This window comes from Myxine glutinosa, unplaced genomic scaffold (genome assembly GCF_964187855.1).
Source record: "Myxine glutinosa unplaced genomic scaffold, kmMyxGlut1.1 SCAFFOLD_1445, whole genome shotgun sequence".
NCBI classification, from domain to species: Eukaryota; Metazoa; Chordata; class Myxini; order Myxiniformes; family Myxinidae; genus Myxine; species Myxine glutinosa.
Window position 1 is genome coordinate 49,094 of NW_027617540.1, and position 26,527 is coordinate 75,620.

At 48.0% G+C, this 26,527-nt stretch overlaps 1 protein-coding gene across 2 annotated transcripts in view; it reads left to right on the plus strand.

Annotated features, from left to right (window-relative positions):
- The first annotated feature begins 454 nt into the window (after positions 1 to 454).
- LOC144889179 (uncharacterized) overlaps positions 455 to 26,527 on the plus strand; it is a 41,839-nt gene continuing 15,766 nt past the window's right edge. Inside the window, exons 1-2 of one of the 2 annotated variants that reach the window (XR_013621634.1) lie at positions 455 to 471; positions 2,482 to 2,581. Coding sequence is in view for 1 of the 2 variants with exons in the window: in XM_078769150.1 (XP_078625276.1) it covers positions 2,067 to 2,099; positions 2,482 to 2,581 (133 nt within the window). In the remaining variant the exon portion in view is untranslated. Of the gene's footprint in view, positions 472 to 2,039; positions 2,100 to 2,481; positions 2,582 to 26,527 lie in introns of those variants that run through there. The other variant, XM_078769150.1, reaches the window with a different exon arrangement.

The following is a 26,527-nucleotide window of genomic DNA, read 5'->3' on the forward strand; positions in this document are numbered from 1 at the left end:
TTGTTTTTATGTTTTACACTCTGTCAAAGCGTCTTTGGGCTTCCTGAAAAGCGCTATATAAAATAAATGCATTATTATTATTATTATTATTATTATTATTATTATTATCTATATAATAATACCGTAAGGACTCGACTTTGTTATCCCTTTTACGCCGCACCCAGTGACCCAATGCCCCGGCACTAATGGATTTACGATCTACGAACCGCGCTCTTTGTTTATCACCTACAGCCATACTCGAAAAATCTGAATTAGCCGACGTTGGGGCCCAAAAGCATCCGATTAACGGCCGATACGACGCCATCTTACGACTCCATCGTATTGGCGTCTGCTGGGTGAAGGCGCAACAAGCCGTCCGCTGATTGGACAGTCGAAGGCGACAGCAAGCCGTCCACTGAGTGGACAATCCTGATCATGCATTCCGCCATTTGTGCCGGTGTCGTCGATCGCGCTGTACGCTAACCTCATCAGGTGGGTTTACCATAATGTCTTCCATATACTGTGATTACAACGAAGTGAAACTGATCAGCAGCCCATCAGTATCATATAAAGCAATAAATACCAAGGCTTCAGCTTCTGAAAGCTTAAAACAAAGTGTATTTCGCCGAGTGACGAAACGTAGGCGTAGGCCTCGGCCCTACCTATCCAGTTGTTGTTTCCGTTGTGTAAGGGGGGGAAAAAACAAACATTTTGGCCTCAGACCTTTGAGAGTACGTCGTTCCGTGAACTTTTTGAACGGGCCTCGTATGCCATGCTTCGTCAACGTTGGGTTGTTTTTAAATGATTTGAAGGATTAACTTAAGCACCTTGAATAGAGCAGTTTATTGTTCCTCAAAGACCAGTGTGTAAGTTGACTCAATATGATGGTAACTTTGCAATTCCTGCGTTGTCTCTGAATCAGCTGGCTGAGTCATATTGGCGTAGGGTAGGTCATGATCAGCCCCCCCCCTCCCCCTCCCTTTCGTTTCACCAACTCCTGCATCTGCCACCGTTCATGATTATCAAAGTAGGCTTTACCCTGTTCACGATAAGGTAGAAATCAGAGTTGTATACGAAGAGATAAAAGGATGCCATTGACTTCGAGACGGTACGTGATATTTTCAAAAGTATATCGTAGCGTTGTCATTTAATTAGCTTGCAATAAATACGTTGTTCATATACGCACTCTTCATTCTCATCTTTCTTCCTAACTCTTACTCGGACAAGCAAATCCCCTATGCCATCCATAATGGTACACTCTATCCATACACCACATCCTCCCTTCCGTGGATGTTCCACGGGTTTCGGCTAGTTATTATTATTATTATTATTATTACGTTGAAATACGTTGAAAAAGTCAAAACTTCACATGGGGTGTAGGGGAAGGCGGGGCAAGTTGAGCCAGTTTTTGTTCTTGGAATGTTAGGACTGAACTTACTGATGATCTTGCACAAATGAGTATCTTGCCTTCTAATTTAATCCTTGGGAAACATTTTGTAGCTGGTTCTCACTTTCATTTCATCACATGCAGTGTTATTTGTAAAAGTTTATGCATGCCTGCCTGCATAATAAATCTTACGCTTCCATGTAATAAGAATAATAATAATTAGTAATATAATACCGAGTGTTTAGACAATACTCAATAGTCAATACAAATGTGTTCTACTTGTGACTCGGCGCACCTCTCATATATCTAACAGTAACATGTACGCAACTACAAGGATGTAATATTGTAATGACAATATACCATCAGAACAGACAACATGTTGTTGTTGTTCAAGGAATATTATTAATATTATTGTCCAGCAATTTATGTATTTACGATTTTAGTCCAACTCCAATAGCTGATGATTTATTGGCATAAATGTGTTGCTCGATATTAATATTAATATTGTAGCGACCCATTGGTCCCCCAAGCGAGACCAGCAGCAGAATCGCCTTGCTCCAGCCGGTGACGTAACCTTGCTCCAGCCGGTGACGTAACTAGATCAATCACATGGGGGTTAAATGCATGTTCCAAGTGAGCTCCAATCGGTGGAGGCGTCGTGGTGCACCGGGCTAAGGCGGGCCACGATGACGTATCAACGATGAGATCGAGAGCTGCAAGCAAACTGCTAAAGGTTCGAACCCTCGATCCTGGGCCCCCGCAGGTGTTGCGCCGCGGAAAATGAGCCTTCAAGCCAAAGACGTCCGGACGGACGCCCCGGGCACCCGGGCCTCCACCCTTTTGAATCTAAACCAATTAATCAATAATTAATCACTGAAAAGCTAATTAATGCATTTGAAATCGTCCACCGTTCCTTGTCGTGACGTCACATTCAACCGACCGTAAAATGAAATGTTGTTGTTTTTTTGAAAGATATTTAAATAATCTCGTTGACCCTTAAGGACTTATATATATATATATAAAACCCTTCGGTTTATAATTATATATAAAATCGATGGACCATCCACAGGGTAAAGGAAAGAATAAAAGAAAAAAAATATCACTTCCCGTTCCAGATCCAGGAAGTTGACCCCCAGAGGAAGAAGAAGAAGAACAACCACCCTCCGGCTCGTCACTCGTCACTCGTCACTCGTCGTCCTCGGGCACACTGCAACTGTAAGTTGTAGGTGCAGGTAGTTGCACAGTCTCTGTGGTACGCTGCTTGTAGGTGCAGGTAGTTGGACAGTCTCTGTGGTACGCTGCTTGTTGGTTTCGGCAGTTGCACAGTCGCTGTGGTACGCTGCTTGTTGGTGTAGGTAGTTGCACAGTCTCTGTGGTGCGCTGCTTGTTGGTTTCGGCAGTTGCACAGTCTCTGTGGTACGCTGCTTGTAGGTGTAGGTAGTTGCACAGTCTCTGTGGTATGCTGCTTGTATGTGTAGGTAGTTGCACAGTCTCTGTGGTATGCTGCTTGTTGGTGTAGGTAGTTGGACATTCTTTGTGGTATGCTGCTTGTATGTGTAGGTAGTTGCACAGTCTCTGTGGTATGCTGCTTGTAGGTGTAGGTAGTTGCACAGTCGCTGTGTTATGCTGCTTGTAGGTGTAGGTCGTTGCACAGTCTCTGTGGTATTCTGCTTGTAGGTGTAGGTAGTTGCACAGTCGCTGTGGTATGCTGTTTGTTGGTTTCGGTAGTTGCACAGTCTCTGTGGGATGCTGCTTGTCGGTGTTGGTCGTTGCACAGTCTCTGCGTTATGCTGCTTGTAGGTGGAGGTAGTGGGACAGTCTTTGTCGTATGCTGCTTGTAGGTGTAGGTAGTTGCACAGTCTCTGTGGTATGCTGCTTGTAGGTGTAGGTAGTTGCACAGTCTCTGTGGTATGCTGCTTGAAGGTGTAGGTAGTTGCACAGTCTCTGTTGGATGCTGCTTGTCGGTGAACATAGTTGCACAGTCGCTGTGGTGTGCTGCTTGTAGGTGGAGGTAGTGGGACAGTCTTTGTCGTATGCTGCTTGTAGGTGTACATAGTTGCACAGTCTCTGTTGGATGCTGCTTGTCGGTGAACATAGTTGCACAGTCGCTGTGGTGTGCTGCTTGTAGGTGTAGGTCGTTGCACAGTCTCTGTGGTATGCTGCTTGTAGGTGAAGGTAGTTGCACAGTCCTGTGGTATGCTGCTTGTAGGTGTACATAGTTGCACAGTCGCTGTGGTATGCTGCTTGTAGGTGTAGGTAGTTGCACAGTCTGTGTGGTATGCTGCTTGTAGGTGGAGGTAGTTGCACAGTCTCTGTGGTATACTGCTTGTAGGTGTAGGTAGTTGCATAGTCTCTGTGGGATGCTGCTTGTAGGTGCAGGTAGTTGCACAGTCTCTGTGGTACGCTGCTTGTAGGTGTAGGTAGTTGCACAGTCTCTGTGGTGCGCTGCTTGTTGGTTTCGGCAGTTGCACAGTCTCTGTGGTATGCTGCTTGTAGGTGAAGGTAGTTGCACAGTCTCTGTGGTACGCTGCTTGTAGGTGCAGGTAGTTGGACAGTCTCTGTGGTGCGCTGCTTGTAGGTGCAGGTAGTTGCACAGTCTCTGTGGTACGCTGCTTGTAGGTGCAGGTAGTTGCACAGTCTCTGTGGTGCGCTGCTTGTTGGTTTCGGCAGTTGCACAGTCTCTGTGGTACGCTGCTTGTAGGTGCAGGTAGTTGGACAGTCTCTGTGGTACGCTGCTTGTTGGTTTCGGCAGTTGCACAGTCTCTGTGGTACGTTGCTTGTTGGTGTAGGTAGTTGCACAGTCTCTGTGGTGCGCTGCTTGTTGGTTTCGGCAGTTGCACAGTCTCTGTCGTACGCTGCTTGTTGTTGTATCTAGTTGGACAGTCTCTGTGGTATGCTGCTTGAAGGTGGAGGTAGTTGGACAGTGTCTGTGGTATGCTGCTTGTCGGTGTACATAGCTGCACAGTCGCTGTGGTATGCTGGTTGTAGGTGTAGGTAGTTGCACAGTCGCTGTGGTATGCTGCTTGTAGGTGCAGGTAGTTGCACAGTCTCTGTGGTGCGCTGCTTGTAGGTGCAGGTAGTTGCACAGTCTCTGTGGTACGCTGCTTGTAGGTGCAGGTAGTTGCACAGTCTCTGTGGTGCGCTGCTTGTTGGTTTCGGCAGTTGCACAGTCTCTGTGGTACGCTGCTTGTAGGTGCAGGTAGTTGGACAGTCTCTGTGGTACGCTGCTTGTTGGTGTCGGCACTTGCACAGTCTCTGTGGTACGTTGCTTGTTGGTGTAGGTAGTTGCACAGTCTCTGTGGTGCGCTGCTTGTTGGTTTCGGCAGTTGCACAGTCTCTGTCGTACGCTGCTTGTTGTTGTATCTAGTTGGACAGTCTCTGTGGTATGCTGCTTGGAGGTGGAGGTAGTTGGACAGTCTCTGTGGTATGCTGCTTGTCGGTGTACATAGTTGCACAGTCGCTGTGGTATGCTGCTTGTAGGTGTAGGTAGTTGCACAGTCGCTGTGGTATGCTGCTTGTAGGTGCAGGTAGTTGCACAGTCTCTGTGGTGCGCTGCTTGTTGGTTTCGGCAGTTGCACAGTCTCTGTGGTACACTGCTTGTAGGTGCAGGTAGTTGCACAGTCTCTGTGGTACGCTGCTTGTAGGTGCAGGTAGTTGCACAGTCACTGTGGTGCGCTGCTTGTTGGTTTCGGCAGTTGCACAGTCTCTGTGGTACGCTGCTTGTAGGTGCAGGTAGTTGGACAGTCTCTGTGGTACGCTGCTTGTTGTTGTATCTAGTTGGACAGTCTCTGTGGTATGCTGCTTGGAGGTGGAGGTAGTTGGACAGTCTCTGTGGTATGCTGCTTGTCGGTGTACATAGTTGCACAGTCGCTGTGGTATGCTGCTTGTAGGTGTAGGTAGTTGCACAGTCGCTGTGGTACACTGCTTGTAGGTGCAGGTAGTTGCACAGTCTCTGTGGTGCGCTGCTTGTTGGTTTCGGCAGTTGCACAGTCTCTGTGGTACGCTGCTTGTTGTTGTATCTAGTTGGACAGTCTCTGTGGTATGCTGCTTGGAGGTGGAGGTAGTTGGACAGTCTCTGTGGTATGCTGCTTGTCAGTGTACATAGTTGCACAGTCGCTGTGGTATGCTGCTTGTAGGTGTAGGTAGTTGCACAGTCGCTGTGGTATGCTGCTTGTAGGTGTAGGTAGTTGCACAGTCTCTGTGGTATGCTGCTTGTAGGTGTAGGTAGTTGCACAGTCTGTGGGATGCTGCTTGTAGGTGTAGGTAGTTGCACAGTCGCTGTGGTATGCTGCTTGTTGGTGTACGTAGTTGCACAGTCGCTGTGGTATGCTGCTTGTATGTGTATGTAGTTGGACAGTCGCTGTGGCATGCTGCTTGTTGGTGTAGGTAGTTGCACATTCGCTGTGGTATTCTGCTTGTATGTGTAGGTAGTTGCACAGTCGCTGTGGTATGCTGCTTGTATGTGTAGGTAGTTGCACATTCGCTGTGGTATGCTGCTTGTATGTGTAGGTAGTTGTAGTGTCGCTGTGGTATGCTGCTTGTTGGTGTAGGTAGTTGCACAGTCGCTGTGGTATGCTCCTTGTATGTGTAGGTTGTTGCACAGTCGCTGTGGTATGCTGCTTGTCGGTGTACGTAGTTGCACAGTCTCTGTGGGATGCTGCTTGTAGGTGTAGGTAGTTGCACAGTCTCTGTGGTATGCTGCTGGAAGGTGTAGGTAGTTGCACACTGCACAGTCTGTGGTATGCTGCTTGTAGGTGTACATAGTTGCACAGTCGCTGTGGTATACTGCTTGTAGGTGTAGGTAGTTGCACAGTCTCTGTGGTACGCTGCTTGTTGGTGAACATAGTTGCACAGTCGCAGTGGTGTGCTGCTTGTAGGTGTAGGTCGTTGCACAGTCTCTGTGGTATGCTGCTTGTAGGTGAAGGTAGTTGCACAGTCCTGTGGTATGCTGCTTGTAGGTGTACATAGTTGCACAGTCGCTGTGGTATGCTGCTTGTAGGTGTAGGTAGTTGCACAGTCTCTGTGGTATACTGCTTGTAGGTGTAGGTAGTTGCATAGTCTCTGTGGGATGCTGCTTGTAGGTGCAGGTAGTTGCACAGTCTCTGTGGTACGCTGCTTGTAGGTGCAGGTAGTTGCACAGTCTCTGTGGTGCGCTGCTTGTTGGTTTCGGCAGTTGCACAGTCTCTGTGGTACGCTGCTTGTAGGTGCAGGTAGTTGGACAGTCTCTGTGGTGCGCTGCTTGTAGGTGCAGGTAGTTGCACAGTCTCTGTGGTGCGCTGCTTGTTGGTTTCGGCAGTTGCACAGTCTCTGTGGTACGCTGCTTGTAGGTGCAGGTAGTTGGACAGTCTCTGTGGTACGCTGCTTGTTGGTTTCGGCAGTTGCACAGTCTCTGTGGTACGTTGCTTGTTGGTGTAGGTAGTTGCACAGTCTCTGTGGTGCGCTGCTTGTTGGTTTCGGCAGTTGCACAGTCTCTGTCGTACGCTGCTTGTTGTTGTATCTAGTTGGACAGTCTCTGTAGTATGCTGCTTGAAGGTGGAGGTAGTTGGACAGTGTCTGTGGTATGCTGCTTGTCGGTGTACATAGCTGCACAGTCGCTGTGGTATGCTGGTTGTAGGTGTAGGTAGTTGCACAGTCGCTGTGGTATTCTGCTTGTAGGTGCAGGTAGTTGCACAGTCTCTGTGGTGCGCTGCTTGTAGGTGCAGGTAGTTGCACAGTCTCTGTGGTACGCTGCTTGTAGGTGCATGTGGTTGCACAGTCTCTGTGGTGCGCTGCTTGTTGGTTTCGGCAGTTGCACATTCTCTGTGGTACGCTGCTTGTAGGTGCAGGTAGTTGGACAGTCTCTGTGGTACGCTGCTTGTTGGTTTCGGCAGTTGCACAGTCTCTGTGGTACGTTGCTTGTTGGTGTAGGTAGTTGCACAGTCTCTGTGGTGCGCTGCTTGTTGGTTTCGGCAGTTGCACAGTCTCTGTCGTACGCTGCTTGTTGTTGTATCTAGTTGGACAGTCTCTGTGGTATGCTGCTTGGAGGTGGAGGTAGTTGGACAGTCTCTGTGGTATGCTGCTTGTCGGTGTACATAGTTGCACAGTCGCTGTGGTATGCTGCTTGTAGGTGTAGGTAGCTGCACAGTCTCTGTGGTGCGCTGCTTGTTGGTTTCGGCAGTTGCACAGTCTCTGTGGTACACTGCTTGTAGGTGCAGGTAGTTGCACAGTCTCTGTGGTACGCTGCTTGTAGGTGCAGGTAGTTGCACAGTCTCTGTGGTGCGCTGCTTGTTGGTTTCGGCAGTTGCACAGTCTCTGTGGTATGCTGCTTGTAGGTGCAGGTAGTTGGACAGTCTCTGTGGTACGCTGCTTGTTGGTTTCGGCAGTTGCACAGTCTCTGTCATACGCTGCTTGTTGTTGTATCTAGTTGGACAGTCTCTGTGGTATGCTGCTTGGAGGTGGAGGTAGTTGGACAGTCTCTGTGGTATGCTGCTTGTCGGTGTACATAGTTGCACAGTCGCTGTGGTATGCTGCTTGTAGGTGTAGGTAGCTGCACAGTCGCTGTGGTATGCTGCTTGTAGGTGCAGGTAGTTGCACAGTCTCTGTGGTATGCTGCTTGTAGGTGCAGGTAGTTGCACAGTCTCTGTGGTGCGCTGCTTGTTGGTTTCGGCAGTTGCACAGTCTCTGTGGTACACTGCTTGTAGGTGCAGGTAGTTGCACAGTCTCTGTGGTACGCTGCTTGTAGGTGCAGGTAGTTGCACAGTCTCTGTGGTGCGCTGCTTGTTGGTTTCGGCAGTTGCACAGTCTCTGTGGTACGCTGCTTGTTCTTGTATCTAGTTGGACAGTCTCTGTGGTATGCTGCTTGGAGGTGGAGGTAGTTGGACAGTCTCTGTGGTATGCTGCTTGTCAGTGTACATAGTTGCACAGTCGCTGTGGTATGCTGCTTGTAGGTGTAGGTAGTTGCACAGTCGCTGTGGTATGCTGCTTGTAGGTGTAGGTAGTTGCACAGTCTGTGGGATGCTGCTTGTAGGTGTAGGTAGTTGCACAGTCGCTGTGGTATGCTGCTTGTTGGTGTACGTAGTTGCACAGTCGCTGTGGTATGCTGCTTGTATGTGTATGTAGTTGGACAGTCGCTGTGGCATGCTGCTTGTTGGTGTAGGTAGTTGCACATTCGCTGTGGTATTCTGCTTGTATGTGTAGGTAGTTGCACAGTCGCTGTGGTATGCTGCTTGTATGTGTAGGTAGTTGCACATTCGCTGTGGTATGCTGCTTGTATGTGTAGGTAGTTGTAGTGTCGCTGTGGTATGCTGCTTGTTGGTGTAGGTAGTTGCACAGTCGCTGTGGTATGCTCCTTGTATGTGTAGGTTGTTGCACAGTCGCTGTGGTATGCTGCTTGTAGGTGTACGTAGTTGCACAGTCTCTGTGGGATGCTGCTTGTAGGTGTAGGTAGTTGCACAGTCTCTGTGGTATGCTGCTGGAAGGTGTAGGTAGTTGCACACTGCACAGTCTCTGTGGTATGCTGCTTGTAGGTGTACATAGTTGCACAGTCGCTGTGGTATACTGCTTGTAGGTGTACGTAGTTGCACAGTCTCTGTGGGATGCTGCTTGTATGTGTATGTAGTTGGACAGTCGCTGTGGCATGCTGCTTGTTGGTGTAGGTAGTTGCACATTCGCTGTGGTATGCTGCTTGTATGTGAAGGTAGTTGCACAGGCGCTGTGGTATGCTGCTTGTATGTGTAGGTAGTTGCACATTCGCTGTGGTATGCTGCTTGTATGTGTAGGTAGTTGCAGTGTCGCTGTGGTATGCTGCTTGTTGGTGTAGGTAGTTGCACAGTCTCTGTGGTATGCTGCTTGTAGGTGAAGGTAGTTGCACAGTCTCTGTGGTATTCTGCTTGGAGGTGTACATAGTTGCACAGTCGCTGTGGTATGCTGCTTGTAGGTGTAGGTAGTTGCACAGTCGCTGTGGTATGCTGCTTGTAGGTGTACATAGTTGCACAGTCCCTGTGGTATGCTGCTTGTAGGTGTAGGTAGTTGCACAGTGTCTGTGGTATACTGCTTGTAGGTGTAGGTAGTTGCACAGTCTCTGGTATGCTGCTTGTAGGTGTAGGTAGTTGCAGTCCCTGTGGGATGCTGCTTGTAGGTGTATGTAGTTGGACAGTCGCTTTGGTATGCTGCTTGTATGTGTAGGTAGTTGCTCAGTCGCTGTGGTATGCTGCTTGTATGTGTAGGTAGTTTCACAGTGTCTGTGGGATGCTGCTTGGAGGTGTGTGTAGTTGTACAGTCTCTGTGTTATGCTGCTTGTATGTGTAGGTAGTTGTACAGTCGCTGTGGTATGCTGCTTGTATGTGTAGGTAGTTTCACAGTGTCTGTGGTACGCTGCTTGGAGGTGTGTGTAGTTGCACAGTCTCTGTGGGATGCTGCTTGGAGGTGTAGGTAGTTGCACAGTCTCTGTGGGATGCTGCTTGGAGGTGTAGGTAGTTGCACAGTCTCTGTGGGATGCTGCTTGGAGGTGTAGGTAGTTGGACAGTTTTTGTGGGATGCTGCTTGGAGGTGTGTGTAGTTGCACAGTCTCTGTGGGATGCTGCTTGGAGTGCAGGTAGTTGGACAGTTTTTGTGATTTGGTGTTTGGAGATGTAGGTAGTTGGACAGTTTTTGTGGGATGCTGCTTGGAGGTGTGTGTAGTTGCACAGTCTCTGTGGGATGCTGCTTGGAGTGCAGGTAGTTGGACAGTTTTTGTGATTTGGTGTTTGGAGATGTAGGTAGTTGGACAGTTTTTGGTGTTTGGAGATGTAGGTAGTTGGACTGTCGCTGGTATTGTAAAGTCATATCTGGATTTTGATCAAGTTTTATTTCTCAGGTGATATGATTGTTGCCTGCCCTTGCCTTCTCTCAGCTACAACACCTTTTATTATCTCTGGGCATGCATGGTGAGGGCTTTGGTCAGTTTGCTGTTTGGAAATGTTCACCCAGATTCGAACATGGCAGCAGGTCGCATGTAAAACTAGACCGGCACTCGGTAGAGCGCATACCCCTGCCAGGCTGAACAGTTTACGTTTTGTATCCACTGACAGGTCGGATCTAGACCTGGACCTGAACTCAAAGCTAATCGGCTTGTTCTTGTCACTTACCAAACTCATCCACCAAGTTTTGTCATAAATCATCCACACCTTTTTGAAATATGATGCTGCATATCTTTTGGTCCAATCACTCAATGGTGAAGAATCACTTAAAATTTTCAAAAATTCTCGTATCCGGATTCGTATCTTCACCAAAATCGAATCGATTCGACTTCATCACACACTCAACCTGTCCACAATTTTTTGTCCGAATCTGGCCACAAACTTTTGAGATATCCTGTTCACAAACAGATACAGACCTCCATCCACCTTCGATGGCAGAGGTAGAAAGTCCAAGCGAGGGTGTGCAACCAAGAAACTCATTTTGCAATAAATGTTCGTTTCCCATTAATCGTACACTTTCTAAAATCAAATCTCACCCCTCTCCTCCAAATCTTCCCCATAACCCCTCCCCTCCAAATCTTCCCCATCACCCATCCCTTTCAAATCTCCCCCCTTGCCCCTCCCTCCTAAACTACCCCCTCACCCCTCCCCTCCTAGACTCCTCCCTCACCCCTCCCCTCCAAATCTCCCCCATATCCCATCCCTTTCAAATCCCTCCCCTTGTCCCTTCCCTCCCAAACTCCCCCCTCGCCCCTCCCCTTCAAATCTCCCCACCCTCATTTCTTCTCAATTTCCGCCCTCTCACTCCCCCTCCTCAAAGCGTCCTCCCCAATTCTTCCCCCTTCCAACTCTCACCTCCATCTCCCCCAACCTTCTGCCTCGCTCTTCCCCCTCCTCAAATAACACCTCATTGTGCCTCACCCAATCACCATCAAACCTTTTGTCCGCCCCATCCTTCTCTTTCTCCGAGCTATTCTGAAATCTCTGACACACCTTCAACAGCTCTCCCTACCTCTTCCACCTCTTCCACATCTTACCCTGCCCCTCCTCCCCCCTGTTCTGTATCCGATGCTCCCCCTTCCTCTTCATTAACGGTATGGACCTCAAACATCCGGGGTCTTCGTTCAAACTTAACTGATCTCTCCATACAGGTTGCTTCTGTCAAACCAGACATGATCTGCTTAACAGAAACTTTCCTCCTTCATGATGTCTCTGATTCCTTAGTATCTCTCCCGGGTTACTCCCTCCTCCGGTATGATAGACCTGAGCCTCGTCCTGGAGGTGGGGTTGCTATCTTTATCAAAAACTCTCGTCCTCACTCGCCCTGCACTGTACTCTCTCCACCTCACCCCCAGGAATACCTCTGGCTACGGCTTCCCCTTTGCTCCCACCTCTTGTTCATATGTGTGTTGTACCGTCCACCAAACAGTGATGACTCCATCTACATCTCGCTGTCTGATAATATGGACCAACTTCTATCTACTCATCCCAACTCTCTCTTCCTCATATGTGGTGATTTCAACTGTCGTCATTCCAGTTGGCTGGGTGTGGGTACCTCCCTCACCAGCCATGGCTCCTCAGCAAAGGACGTCTGCGACTCACTGGGACTGACACAATCTGTCAATTTCCCGACCCGGATCTCAGTCAACGGAGCGTCTTCTCTTCTCGACTTGGTACTGACTAACTTCCCTGAAAATGTCTGCTGCTCCTCTTCTGCACCAATCGGATCATCTGATCATGTCCTTGTTAAAGTGGACATCTCTCTGACCATTCTCGGGGAGCCTGCTCAGCGTCGACGAGTCTGGCATTTCACTCAGGCCAACTGGCACGGTCTTCAAGCAGCCATCAATCATCTGGACTGGTCTCCCATCTCTACCACCTCTGACATCAACTCATCCTGGGAATTCTTCCAAAGTAAATTGCTCTCCCTCATGCACAGATTTATCCCATCTCGTCTTCAGTTGTCATACCCTTCCTCCCGTCCATGGTACACGGAATCTTGTGGTGAGGCTGTTGCCCAGAAACAACTTGCCTTCGTCTCCTGGAAAGCAAATCCAACGGAAGGAAATCTCATTTCCTTTCACAAAGCCCGAAACAAGTGTGTGTCCACCCTCATGAGAGCCAGGAAACAATATCTCTCCGTTCTCAAGACCGAACTCTCTTATCTGTCTCCCTCTTCCAAAACCTGGTGGTGTCTGGTCAAATCCGTTTCTGGTGTTTGTTCCTCCTCCATCCCCTCCCTTACCTCAAACGGCTACACAGCTGACTCCGCACGTGAAAAAGCTGAATGCCTCAACTCTGTGTTTGCCTCTAAATCTTGTGTCCCAAACCCATCCCTCTCTGTACCCACCATACCCAGTCGTACCCAGCTGCTCCTGGACTCCGTGTCCTTTCCTCCTGACAAGGTGGAAAAGTTTGTCAACCCTCGACTCTGATTCTGCAACTGGACCCGACGGCATCAGCCCACGGGTCCTAAAATCCTGCTCTGCCGCTCTATCTCACCCTCTCTCTGTTCTCTTCACCCTCTCTTTTGCTCAAGGTCAACTGCCATCTGCTTGGAAATCGGCCAACATCACCGCTTTGCACAAAAAAGGTGCAAAAACAGATCCTAGCAACGACAGACCAATCAGCCTTCTCCCAATTATCAGCAAAGTCATGGAATCCATCATTGCTTCGGATATGAAATCTTTCCTCTTCTCCAATGGCTTGATCTCTGAGCATCAATTTGGTTTCAGACCAGGTCACGCTACTCTGGACATGCTGCTTCTGCTGTCTCAACAATGGATGGAGGTCCTCAATGCCAAACAGGAAATTAGAGCTGTCTCCCTCGACATATCACGTGCCTTCGATACGGTCTGGCACCCCGCTCTGCTCACCAAACTCTCCTCCTTTGGTATCCATGGAAATCTCCACGTATGGCTGGCTGACTTCCTCTCTAGTCATCGTCAACGTGTGGCCCTGAATGGGGTTCTCTCATCTCCTCTTCCTGTTCAGGCTGGAGTGCCCCAAGGCAGTGTTCTGGGCCCTGTGCTTTTTCTGGTCTTCATCAATGATCTCTCTGACTCACTTGAAAATCCTCTCTATCTTTTTGCTGATGACTCCACTCTCTGCCGCTCCATTGCTCTTCCCTCAGATCGGCAGTCTGCAGCCTCCTCACTCTCTGAAGACTTGGACAAAATCACAGACTGGTCAAACAAGTGGAACATGTCTTTCAATCCTGACAAATCCCACACTCTTACTATGTCTCTCCGAAAAGATCGACTGGACAACCCTCCCATCTACTTTCTCAACAATCCTCTCCAAGAAGTTCTGTCGCTCAAGCTTTTGGGTCTCACTATCTGCCATGATCTTTCTTGGGAAAACCACATTTCCAAGCTGGCCTCCAAAGCCAGTCGCCGACTGGGCATCCTCCGTCGTGCGAAGTCCTTCCTCGGCACACCTGAGCTCCTCACCACATACAAGGCTTTCATCCGCAGCTCAATGGAATACTGTTCTCCCCTATGGGCCGGGCCGGTGCTCTTGCCTCACACCTAGCTCGGCTTCACGCTGTTGAAACCAAAGCTTTCAGAATTATTGGAATCTCCCGCGATGAAGCTATCTCTGAGGGCCTTTCACTCACTCACCGCAAGCAGGTAGGTGGTCTTTCTGTCTTCTACCGACTCCTCTCCGGCCTTGCACCCCCAGCTCTCTCTGTGCTCTGTCCTCCAAATATTCCTACAGGTCGCACAAGATCTGCCAGCAACCCTCTGATGGTTAAACTGCCGAAATCTCGGCTCTCTGCTCACCTTCACTCTTTCATTCCTCTTTTCTCCCGCCTCTGGAACAAACTCCCTCACTCCCTTCAATCCCACTCCTCCCTCCAGGTCTTTAAAACAGCTGTTCACCACCATCTCTTATCTTCCCCCATCCAAAACCTTGATCTTTTCTACCCCCGCTAATTCACCCCAGATCCACCTTGTTTGAAATTCCAACTTCTTTCCTGGAAGTCCTGGCCGTGTCCATATGTTTTATACCTCTCCCACCCCCCCTCCCCCTTCCCATGCCCTCCCCCAAAGCCCTCGCCCTCTCTCAGATCTCTCGATGTCTCCATGTCTCTCGGTCCCTGCTCTCAAATGTTGTGATTGTGTCCTTCCCCCTCTCTCCCCATCTTGTCTACCGCTCCCGATGTTATATGTTTGTGTGTCGGTTTGTCTTTCTGTGTGATTAATGTTCGCTCTTTCACGAGCCTCGATCTTGCAAACAAACAAACAAAAAAAAAAAAAAAAAATACAGACCTCCATCCACCTTCGATGGCAGAGGTAGAAAGTCCAAGCGAGGGTGTGCAACCATTAATTGCTCTTTCTCGTTCTGTATGTTTTTGAACGGATAGAAATGTGTTTATCCAAAATGGTTGATGAAAAGTATACGATGGACCACACGACCCTGGATCACAGCTCAACGTTGGTGGGCGGGCATCGCGAAAATGCACCCTTCCCTTAGCTGGCTCACCCGAGAAGGTTCAGTGAGGCTGCCTCTGCTCAACCCCTACCCCATCTCACAGGATGTAAGGAGGAGTATGACCCGGAGGGAACTCTGCAGATGTGTGAAGTCACATGAGATCACCAGCCAAGGGAAGGGAAGAGATGGCCCCCAGTGCCACGATCCACCACCATGAGAGCAATACCCCTTGCCCTCAACATATCCACTGACCTTGGTCGTTGTGCTCACCCCAACCACTGACGGGAACCTCAAGAACCCATAAAATTCATGCTGGACCAAAGAGTAAAACTTCAAGAAAGGAATCCAGCAATTTAGAGAACACGACCCTGCACGTGATCCACTCTCACCCTCATGGATCTTTCGGTCCTACAATCGCCGGTCGAGACCTACCAAATCGCCCAAACGTCCAAACTCTATTCAAACATGACGGTCGGATCCACTAAAGGAACCCGCTTCGCTTTCCGTCTTGTGCGCAAGTGGTCAGGAGTACGCTGGCCCATCAAATGCAGACTGAATTCACGAGAACGGCACTCAGTATAGAGCATACCTCTGCCAGGTGGATAGTTTACGTTTTGTATCCCAGAGTAGACCAGAAAATCACAATACAGAATCACATTTAATCAAAATCATCCGTCCACAACTTTTGGAGATTTCCTGCTGTATCGTTTTTCCCATTAATCGTTTTTGTCGTTTTTGGCAAATCGTTTGTGAAACAAAATCGTTTTTGGCCCAATCTCCCATTGGTGACGAATCACTTTAAAAAATGTGACTCGTCGGATCCGGATCTTCAGCAAAATTGAATCGATTCTTCCTTGTCACACACACAACCTGTGCAATCTGTTTCGTCAAAATCCGTCCATAACTTTTTGAGATATCCTGCTATGTACCGTTTCTGACCCTATCTCTCAATGATGAAGGATCACGTAAAACATTCTCGTAGCCGAATCCGGATCTTTACCAAAATCTAATCATTTCGTCTTTGTCACATACACTACCTCACTGCCAAATTTTGTCCGAATCCGTCCACAACTTTTTGAGATATCGTGTTCACAAACAAACAAACAGGGGTAAAAACATAACCCCCATCCACCTTTGGTGGCGGAGGTAACAAAGAAAGAAAATTCTTCACGATTTGACCGAATCATTTACAAGTGCAATCTTAGACGAAAGTACTTTCACCGAGGATGGAGCGGGTCAAGACCCAATGCATGTAAAATATTTCATTGATAAGTTACATTGATTTGTTTTGCAATATTTGTCAACACATGTATTTAACTTTCATTGAAATCAATGGGAAATTCCCATAACAGGTGTATAACCACAATTGACGTTATTTACTTAGTTATTGACAATAATTTGCACCCCATGTCCACTCTTGATCCAATATTCCCCAATAACATCTCACAAGAACTGAATTGATTATCTTCCTCGTACGTTCAATAACAAGCAGGGCTCCACAAGAATTAATTTGAGCGTCCTTAAATAGGACAAGTTGATCGATTTGTGGGATAAATGTTACAAACCTGTATTTGTTCAAAGAACAATAATCAAAATACATTTATCGGAGTAAAAATAGTTATTCTCTTACATCAACAGCAACTTGATCAGGATTCCTTTCTTTTCAATGTGGAATATTTTGGGGGTTTTCCCACATCTCAGAATGAGGCATTCCTGGAAATCTCCTCTGAGGTTTCTCAGAAAGGTGAGTGTCCAGGTGTACCATTTGGTAGATGGAGGGGTACGGGGTAATGTTATTGTCGTGTCTGCCCTGTCGTGAACACCGCAGGGCGACACAGATGACCAAACGAGCTTTAACTCCAAGGCGTTCAAACCTATGGCGCACCTTCATTATACGCACGGGGGAAGAGTGGGTGGTGGGGCTGGGGGGGAGAGGGGGGGGAAGTCGGGGTCCACCAGCAGTCTTTGAACCTGCAACAATTAACTCAAACCGACACACAATTAAAATGTTCAAAATATACAGGTTTATTGAAAATAAATGCCAGCAACAAAAAAATTCACGTTAAACTAATATCCTAAATGGGACGTCCCCAGACAGACTCAAATACACACATAGGGAAATATAAAAGAACGAAAGTAAAAAATGTGTGTTTGTTTAGTGGGCACATAGCTCCGATCTGCTCTTAAACCTCGTTAGGAATCGTCCAAACCCCCGCGTCCTTGGCGGGAACAGCACGCTTTGTCGTGCAGCACGCGAGCAGGAACCAGGCCTCCGTGCACAGTTCACCCCTCTAGCTGTCGAGTGCGCAGCGAGCAGGCCGCGCCCGTTCACTCGTCTCTGCTCCACACAGCACCGCCGCCTCTCCGGTTCACTCGGCATGGCCCTCAGCCATCACAAAGCCACGGCCAAGCGTGCCAGAGTCCACAAGCCACGACCGCCTTTCCTCACGATCGTCAAAACCCAAAGTTACGGATATGAAATGCTGACTGCACAGCACCAATGCCCAACGCAAGAGAGCAAAAATGCCACCGTTCGCTATGATCTCCCGGGTGTAAGGGGCAGAAAATGTCGGAACAACGTCTTTTGTCTTCTAGAGGGACAGCAAAGAGGAAAAAATGTCGGGGAGAGCGTTATTTTAAACTCAATGCTCTGACTTCATCCGTGCCTACTCCACCAATCACTAATCCCATCTTAGCAGTCCTTGCGCCAATCAATCCCGGACCAATCACTGCTCTTCAGGGCGTCGCCTCCCGGACCTCCTGTGCCTGTGTGCTCACCAGGTCGGTGGTATCAGTGGTAGTTTTCAATGTCCTGCTTCCAGTTGGTTTTTATTTAGTGTTATAAATGCGTGATTGCCTGGCTATCTGTGTGTGTTGCTGGTGTCATAAGAAACAGAGGAAAATAACAGAGGCCATTACATACAAGGGATTAATTACCCATAGTCCTTCACCAATTAACATAACCCCACCCCTCGTGATGGGAACGAAAATACGCTCTTGCACGACATACGGTCTACCGGATCCCTACTTATGATACATGGGGCTTCTTCTTCTTCATGACAATCAGAGCACACTATCTATGCAAATCTACCTGGGCTAAGGTATTGCCTACTGCCCACCCTCCCCCCACAAACGTAACATTATTTTCAAAATAAACTTTTCAAGAATTTTACCAAAACAAATTTTTTTTAACACAATGTTGGGCTTCTGCCAATTTAGATGACCTTTTGACCTCTGTCGACAGAAATTAAATTTATTGCGAAGCTATTATTTTTCTACTTTGTGCTTATACAACTTATTTCGCACGAAGATTGTTAATAAAGGAGTATAAGTTGTGGGTGGAATGGTGCCAAACTTCATTTCCTCTACTCCTGAAAAAGGAGACGTCTTAAGACTCGATCCCGGTATTTTTAAAATATATATATATATATATTGTTACGGGTCGCGGACAAGATGTTACTTTGGGCCGAGCGGATGGTCAACCGCGACCGTTGCAGGATCCCCGATTGGCCCGACTTCCTGAACGTTGACCAGATCGCGCCACAGGTATTCAATCGGGAAACCTCTAAAGCGACCGAATGTAAAGAGGAAGAGAGAAGAAAACAGAGTACGGAGGAATAACAGGATTTATTATACACACAAGCAAAAAGAAAGCAGTCACGTTTATTTACAACACATAAGACGCAGGTGACACAGTGCAAATACTAGCTTACCTACAGTCTTAATTAACCCAGGACAGAACAAACAAAAGACAGACTCACGCGGGGAATGACAGGAATGGCAGGAGGTGGATGGCTGGAGGTGAACGCTTGGTGGAGCCAACGCGGAGCTTGGTGGAGCCTTGGTGGAGGTGAACGCTTGGTGGAGCCAACGCGGAGCTTGGTGGAGCCTTGGTGGAGGTGAACGCTTGGTGGAGCCAACACAGAGCTTGGTGGAGCCTTGGTGGAGGTGAACGCTTGGTGGAGCCAACACGGAACTTGGTGGAGCCTTGGTGGAGGTGAACGCTTGGTGGAGCCAACGCGGAGCTTGGTGGAGCCTTGGTGGAGGTGAACGCTTGGTGGAGCCAACGCGGAGCTTGGTGGAGGGTTGGTGTGACGGGTTCTCTCTCCTTCCCTCACAAGCTTCAGGACTCTTTCTCTCTCTTTCTTAGTCCCACCCAGTCCAACAACTTCCTCTCTTGCTTAGTCCAACTCAAGGCCTTCCTGTCTTCTGATCTCCTCCCTCCTCGACTCTACTCAAAGCGCATCTCTTTTCGGAAACGCCCCGCCGTGGGTTATATAGGCCCCGCCCCTCAACCTTTGCGAACCTCCCCCAAACGTTCTCTCTCCGCCCTCTCAAGCCAAACCCCTTGTTCATGGTTGGTCGAGTGGGGCTGGCTCACTCCTCCCCTCTATGACGAGGTGGAGGCACGCCTTTCTTCCCCAACCCTGCCTCGTGGTCAATGGCGGATGAAGGGAAAACCGCCCAAAATGCAGTTGGCAATTGGAAGGGAGGTAATTGGCAATGGGAATGGAAGTTTTGGGAGTGGGAATGAAGGGAATCTATCTCTTTCACTGGTGCAATGGAGTATTTCTATTAATGGGAGACACAGCCTTACCCTAAAACACAGAATTGAAGGAGCTGTGCTCCAACGCGAGTTGAAAGAATTGACGCGACCAAAGATGGAAATTCGTCCGAGTAGGTTTAATAAATGTATCACACTCGGGTACTCTCAAAAGCCCGTTTATCGGGCAGCAATATATATACACATTTATGTCGGGAAGTTTGTTCCCAATCGTGAAGTTCCCAAATCCGCTTCCGGTCCCTCGAGCGACGGGGCTTGCTTTGATCTCTCCACGGCATCAAAGTTTGAGTGTTTTCCCGTTCGTTTCTTTGTCAAATTTCCGCTGCGTATTTTGTTGTGTATGTGTTATTGTGTGTTTCTATTTGGTTTTGGTTTTGTAGTTGTTGCAAATTTGTGTGTAATTAGTCGTTTCTTTGTCCGCGCCTCGTGCGGCCTGGTGTCTCGTGCGGCCTCCTCGTCTCGACTTGTGCCCCGCCCCCTATATTCTCGTTTGTTCTTTCACCTCTGCTCCTGCTTTCTCAAATCCACGTTCTCACTTAGAGACTTTTCCCAGATTGTTTTCATGGTTTTGTTGAAATATTTCTTTAAATATGTTTAAACCGCAGCGGTGATCCCCCCCCCCCCCCCCCCAGGATTTCCATGTTTTAAACGTTTCCCAGTGTGTACCCTGGATAAGAATAGGTACGCCGTATCCCTGCGTGTCGTAGGAGGCGACTAAGTGGGTTGGCGTCGGGAAAGGCATCCGGCCATAAAAAAAAAAAAACATTGCCTCAAAAAGAGAACCATGACAATTACAACTACATGTGGGCAGGGTACAGCCCGAAGTGGAGATCGGTTTCTGAGGTTTGGGACATGGAATGTAGGGACAATGACAGGGAGATCAGGAGAAGTGGTGGAAGTATTGGTCAGAAGAAGAGTGGACATATGTTGTGTGCAAGAGACGAGATGGAAGGGAAGTGGTGTGAGAATGGTGAAGGGTAGGCAGGGACAGAAATACAAGTTTGTGTGGCAAGGGTGCCTGGAGGGCATGAATGGTGTTGGTGTCCTGTTTTCTGAGGAGTTTGTAGACAGTGTGGTGAGTGTGACTAGAGTGAGTGATAGGTTGATGATGGTGAAAATGATGATTGGAAAGCTCTTGGTGAACGTCATCTCGGGATATGCTCCGCAGGTTGGTCGGAGCGATGAAGAGAAGGACATGTTCTGGTGTGCGATAGAGAAGCTGATGGAAAACGTGAAAGATGAGGAAGTTGTTGTGGTAGGAGGAGACCTAAATGGACATGTGGGAAGGAGTATGGATGGTTTTGAAGGAGTTCATGGGGGTTACGGAGGATTTTGGAGTTTGCTGATGGAGCTGATTTGTTGATTTGTAATACTCAGTTCCAGAAAGAGGATAATAAGCTTGTTACATACACGTCAGGTGGGTCGACGACAACCGTTGACTACCTGATGGTGCGTAGGCGAGATAGGGGGCACCTCCGAGACACAAAGGTGATCCCGGGGGAGGAGGCTGTTTCACAGCACCACTTGGTTGTCTGCGACGTAAGGGTGAAAGGTGCGAGGAGAGCTCGGCGGGTGAAGTACCAACCGAGAATGAAGGTGTGGAGGTTGAAAGAGGTGACAGTAAGGGAGGCATTAAAAGAGAGGCTGAGTAGGGTCGAGGATGATGTGGTTGAGCTTGAAAGTGGTTGGATGTCAATGAAAGCTAGTCTGTTGGGAGCCGTTGGTGAGGTATGTGGATGGACAAAAGGACCACCAAGGCACTCGGAAACATGGTGGTGGGATGATGAAGTTGGAAAGACGATTGACAAGAAGAGGAAGAAGTTCAAGGAGTGGCAGAAGGCGAAGGGTACGGGAGCAGAAACAGCTGAGCATGAAAGTTATAAGGCAGCCAGGAAGGCTGCAAAGAAAGAGGTAGCAAAGGCGCAGGAGGCATGTAGGAAAATGTTCGGAGAACGCTTGGATTCGGAAGAGGGTCAGAGAGCGGTATTCAGGATTGCAAAGCAGATAGCGAAAGAGAGGTGTGATGTGATGGGGGTGAGCTGCTTGAAGGATGAAGTGGGACAAATCGTTGTCGACCCAGATGGAATTAAAGGAAGATGGAAAAGATATATGGAAATGCTGTTGAATACAGAGAATGAATGGGATGGCAACATAGAGAGTAACCCAGTTTTAGGACCGGCAGAGAAGATAACTGAGAAGGAAGTTGAGGAAGCGATAAAAGCAATGAAGGGTAGAAAAGCGGGAGGGCCGACGGGAGTTGTGGGAGATATGTTGAAGGCAGCAGGAAGTTGGGGTGTGAAGAGAATGACAGAGATCTGTAATCTGGTGGTGAAAGAAGGCCGCATTCCAGTGGATTGGGAACTGAGTACCCTCGTCCCTCTATACAAGGGGAAATGTGACCCTCTGGAGTGTGGCTCGTACCGAGCGATAAAGTTATTGGAGCATGGAATGAAGGTATTGGAAAGGGTGTTGTAGAGGAGGATAAGGAAGAAAGTGAAGATCGACGAAATGCAGTTTGGATTTATGCCAGGAAGAGGAACGACAGACGCGCTTTTCATTGTGAGGCAGTTGCAGGAGAAGTACATGGAGAAGAGGAAGAAGTTGTTTCTTGGGTTTGTTGATCTGGAGAAAGCATTCGATCGGGTTCCACGCAAAGTATTGACATGGGCATTGAGGAAGTTAGGAGTGGAGGAATGGTTGATCAGAGTAGTGATGGCAATGTACAAAAGAGCACGCACAGCTGTAAGGACGAAGGACGGGAACAGTGGTGAGTTTGAGGTGAAGGTGGGAGTGCATCAGGGGTCGGTACTAAGTCCACTACTATTTGTAGCTGTGATGGAGGTGCTGGCTCAGAACATAAAGGAGGGTTTACCGTGGGAGTTGTTGTATGCAGATGATCTGGTGTTGATTGCGGAAAGTATGGATGGACTGAAGGAAAAGATGAACACGTGGAAGGAATGTATGGAGACAAAAGGTCTGAAGGTGAATATCGGAAAGACGAAGGTGATGGCAAGTGGTAAAGCATGTGGTGAGGTGGAAAGAACTGGGAAGTGGCCCTGTGCTGTGTGTAGGAAGGGTGTCGGAGTGAACTCCATTCAGTGTACAATGTGCGCTGAGTGGGTTCATCAAAAATGTAGTGGTCTGAGAGGGTCATTAACCAGTGTGGCAGCTACATTCAAATGTAAGGTGTGCACAGAGGGAGCTGCAGATGGAGGAAATGTTGAGTTGGATCTTGGAGATGGCGTGAAGCTGGAAGGTGTGAAAACATTTTGCTACCTCGGAGACATGCTGAATGGAGAAGGTGGATCAGACTCGGCAACGGTTGCTCGAGTGAGATGTGCATGGAAGAAGTTTCGGGAATTGAGTGGCGTGCTGATGATGAGGGGAGTGTCGTTGAAGCTGAAGGGAAAGGTGTATGCTGCATGTGTGAGAAGTGTTATGATTTATGGGAGCGAGACATGGGTAATGAACGTAGAGCAGCAACGAAGGTTGGAAAGGGTGGAAATGCGAATGGTTCGACGGATGTGCGGAGTATCGTTGAGAGAGAGGAAGACAAATGATAAATTGCGAAAGATGATGGGAATAGAGCCTGTGATTGATGCTGTGAAGAGGAACAGGTTGAGATGGTTTGGTCATGTGTTGAGGAAGGATGAAAGTGACTGGTTGAGAAGAGTGATGGAAATGAATGTAGAAGGAAGTAGAAGACGGGGAAGACTGAGAAAGACTTGGCTAAAGATGGTGGAAGAAGAAATGCGGGCAAGGGGGTTAACAAGGAGAGATGCAGAAAATAGGGCAAAATGGAGAAGATTGTCATGGGGACCGCAAGGCTAACCCCCGCTCTAGCAGGGAAAATGGCCTTTAAAATGCATGTTGTGTTGTTGTTGTATGTCGGGAAGTTTACCCGGCAAAAGCTATACCGGGCATGCCCGGGTATCAAGGGCGAGCCTTGGAAAGGTGAGTCTGGACCTGCCCGGGCGTGTTTGGCTGCGGCCTGGCAAGTCGAGGCTGGGCGTGCCCGGGCGCTCTGGACGAGCACTGGAAAGGCGATAGCGGGCATGCCCGGACGCTCTGGGCGAGCCCTGGAAAGGCGATAGCGGGCATGCCCGGACGCTCTGGGCGAGCCCTGGAAAGGCGATAGCGGGCATGCCCGGACGCTCTGGGCGAGTCCTGGAAAGGCGATAGCGGGCATGCCCGGACGCTCTGGGCGAGCCCTGGAAAGGCGAGAGCGGGCATGCCCGGGAAAGACGAGACCGGGCGTGCCCGGGAGGTTCGGGCGTGCCCGGGAACAGTGAGTCCGGGCATGCCCGGGAGAGGCGCGTCTGGCCGTGTTCTGGCCGGTGCAAGGCGAATGTGTGCATCCAGCGGTAACCGCTACAGAATAAGATATAACTATCGAACAGGGGTATTCTATTATTGGCTGACGTGTATGCTTGTGGACTAGTTATGGGACGCCCTTTTGACCTTTACACAGCTCCGGCGGAGGCAGGAGGCGCAGAATAACAATAATAATAATAATGATAAAGCACACAATCAAAAAAAAATACAGTCCTCATATCCGCAACAATATATATAAAACATCTTTCATGATGACAGAGTATTGTGATGCAGTTTCTGATTCAGGAGACCTTAAATCACCAGAAACCATTTAAAAACATTTTATGTGCACAACTTCATGTTGTTGGACTTAAATTATCTAACTTAAATTATATTATCTTAAATAACTTAAATTATCTAAAATATATGCATCTGGCAACTGGACTATGAAATGTTTTTCCCAGAATGCTTTGCCTCCATTCCCTTTGGATTTCCTCTCATCAAAACACAGTTAAATAGTTTATTCAGGACCTGAACCCCATGTTCACCGAGGCAGGTCCATACTTCACTCATATCTCCTCAGGTCCTCCTGATTTGCTAATTTTTATCACTCTTAAATCGGCTGTCTTGTCTTGCAGTACTTTTTTGTATAAATCAAAGATTCCAGGAGCAGCGTTTGAAAAGGAGTAGGTCAGTGAGTGTTGGTACACAGTTGAAATCCCACATCCAATCTTCCTTGTCTGACATTTAAATCGTTGCGATCCATCTTTGCCATGAGGATGTGATGAGGAATATAAAGAGATTTATGCTCAGTTGGAAACTTCAGGTTAACTTTCCCCACCAAGTGAAGTTAGAATTTGTCCTATCAAGGCAAAATCTTCTTCATGGTCGTGTCAACAACATGCATTTTAAAGGCCATTTTCCCTGCTAGAGCGGGGGTTAGCCTTGCAGTCCCCATGACAATCTTCTCCATTTTGCCCTATTTTCTGCATCTCTCCTTGTTAACCCCCTTGCCCGCATTTCTTCTTCCACCATCTTTAGCCAAGTCTTTCTCGGTCTTCCCCGTCCTCTGCTTCCTTCTACATTCATTTCCATCACTCTTCTCAACCAGTCACTTTCATCCTTCCTCAACACATGACCAAACCATCTCAACCTGTTCCTCTTCACAGCATCAATCACAGGCTCTATTCCCATTGTGGAAGTGTAATTCAGTGTAACTTATTAATTGGCACTGGTAACTTATTGGTTGACCTAGTAACAAAGCAGATGCATTTTACATGCAAACTCTGTGGGGGACGGGTTTGTAAATGAGTTAGGAATGTGCACGAACATGATGGTCTCTTGAAACACCTGGTCACAGCCCCAGGCTGGAGCACCCCCCTATTGTTTGATAAAAGGAACTCACAGCAGGGGGGGGCTAGCTGGCGCCAGGAAGGCGACCGGTGACGTCGGCGGAGAGGAGATTACGAGTTCAGCGGACAGAGGATTAAGTCGAGTTGGTCCATATAAGCGGGAGCTGCGGCTGGAGTCGAGAGGACTTGCTGCGAGGAGCTCTGACGAACGGGACCATGGCGGAGGAACATCAGCCGAACGAAAAGGACCATGGAAAAGAGTTAATCTCAGCCATTGAATAATGCGGTATTATTTGGTAAATGGAATCAAGTGAATAACCAGTTAATAAAGTTGTGACCTTTTGTAAAACCTGTTTCCGACCATTGGCGTCTTGAGTCTCACCCTCCACTTCCGCGACAATATGGAGGCACCGCTGAAATTTCGAGTGGACGTCGCCAAGGTGAGCATGTAAGCATGACGTCTTGGGGATCTGTCCATTATGAAATATGAATTCTGAAGATGGAGGATTTGGTGTGTGGGACTTGCATTCCGTAGGTAATCCAAGGAGTGTAAAAGTATTTTTGTCACGACCGTCCAAGGTAAAAGTCACGGATGGAACGGTTTAAATGATTCTATTATTCGTGTGCTTGCATATGCGTACGGTATACGCTGGGTGTTAAGAGCCTTACTCTGGTCTGCGGGCAAGTCGGCTCATGAAGTGCACCATGAAGCGATTTGTTTGCCGGGTCGGTAAGGTTCGGTAAGGTCCGTACACGTGTACAATCGTGTACACCCGTTTTAAATAGAGAATTTTTTTTCAGTTTTCCCGCCATAACTAAAACTTGTTGTTTTTTTTTGACGAAATTTGCTAGATAAATAGCATGGGTGACACGGAACCAGTGCTGTTGTGTTTTTTTTGGACGAAATTTGCTCGATAAATAGCATGGGTGACACGGATTAAATGATTTTATGATTATGAATTAATGAGAAAATGATTTTATATTTAAATATAAAAATTGATCTGCTTGGTGTTAGTTTAAGGGCTGTTCCAAATTTATCTTGATTATGAGACAAAAACAGCAGAATGGGAATCGGCAGACAATGGAACAGCTAGCGACGAGTGTTTTGTGAGTAGCAACCACTCTCTGGTCGAGGCTCATAGAAAAAATTGATACTTATTGATTTGGCACGCTTACAATAGATATTAATGGCGAGGGTTCTGTGGTCGTTCGTTTTGGCTTTGCGAATGGACCAAAGAGACAAAGTGAGAAAGAGAGACAGACAGAGAGAGATAGACAGAAAAAGAAAGAAAGAGAGACATAGAGACAAACAGAGATAAAGATGATAGTCAGACACATAGAGAGAGACAGACAAAAAGAGATAGACAGAGTGAGACAAAGTGAGAAAGAGAGACAGACAGAGAGAGATAGACAGAAAAAGAAAGAAAGAGAGACATAGAGACAAACAGAGATAAAGATGATAGTCAGACACATAGAGAGAGACAGACAAAAAGAGATAGACAGAGTGAGACAAAGTGAGAAAGAGAGACAGACAGAGAGAGATAGACAGAAAAAGAAA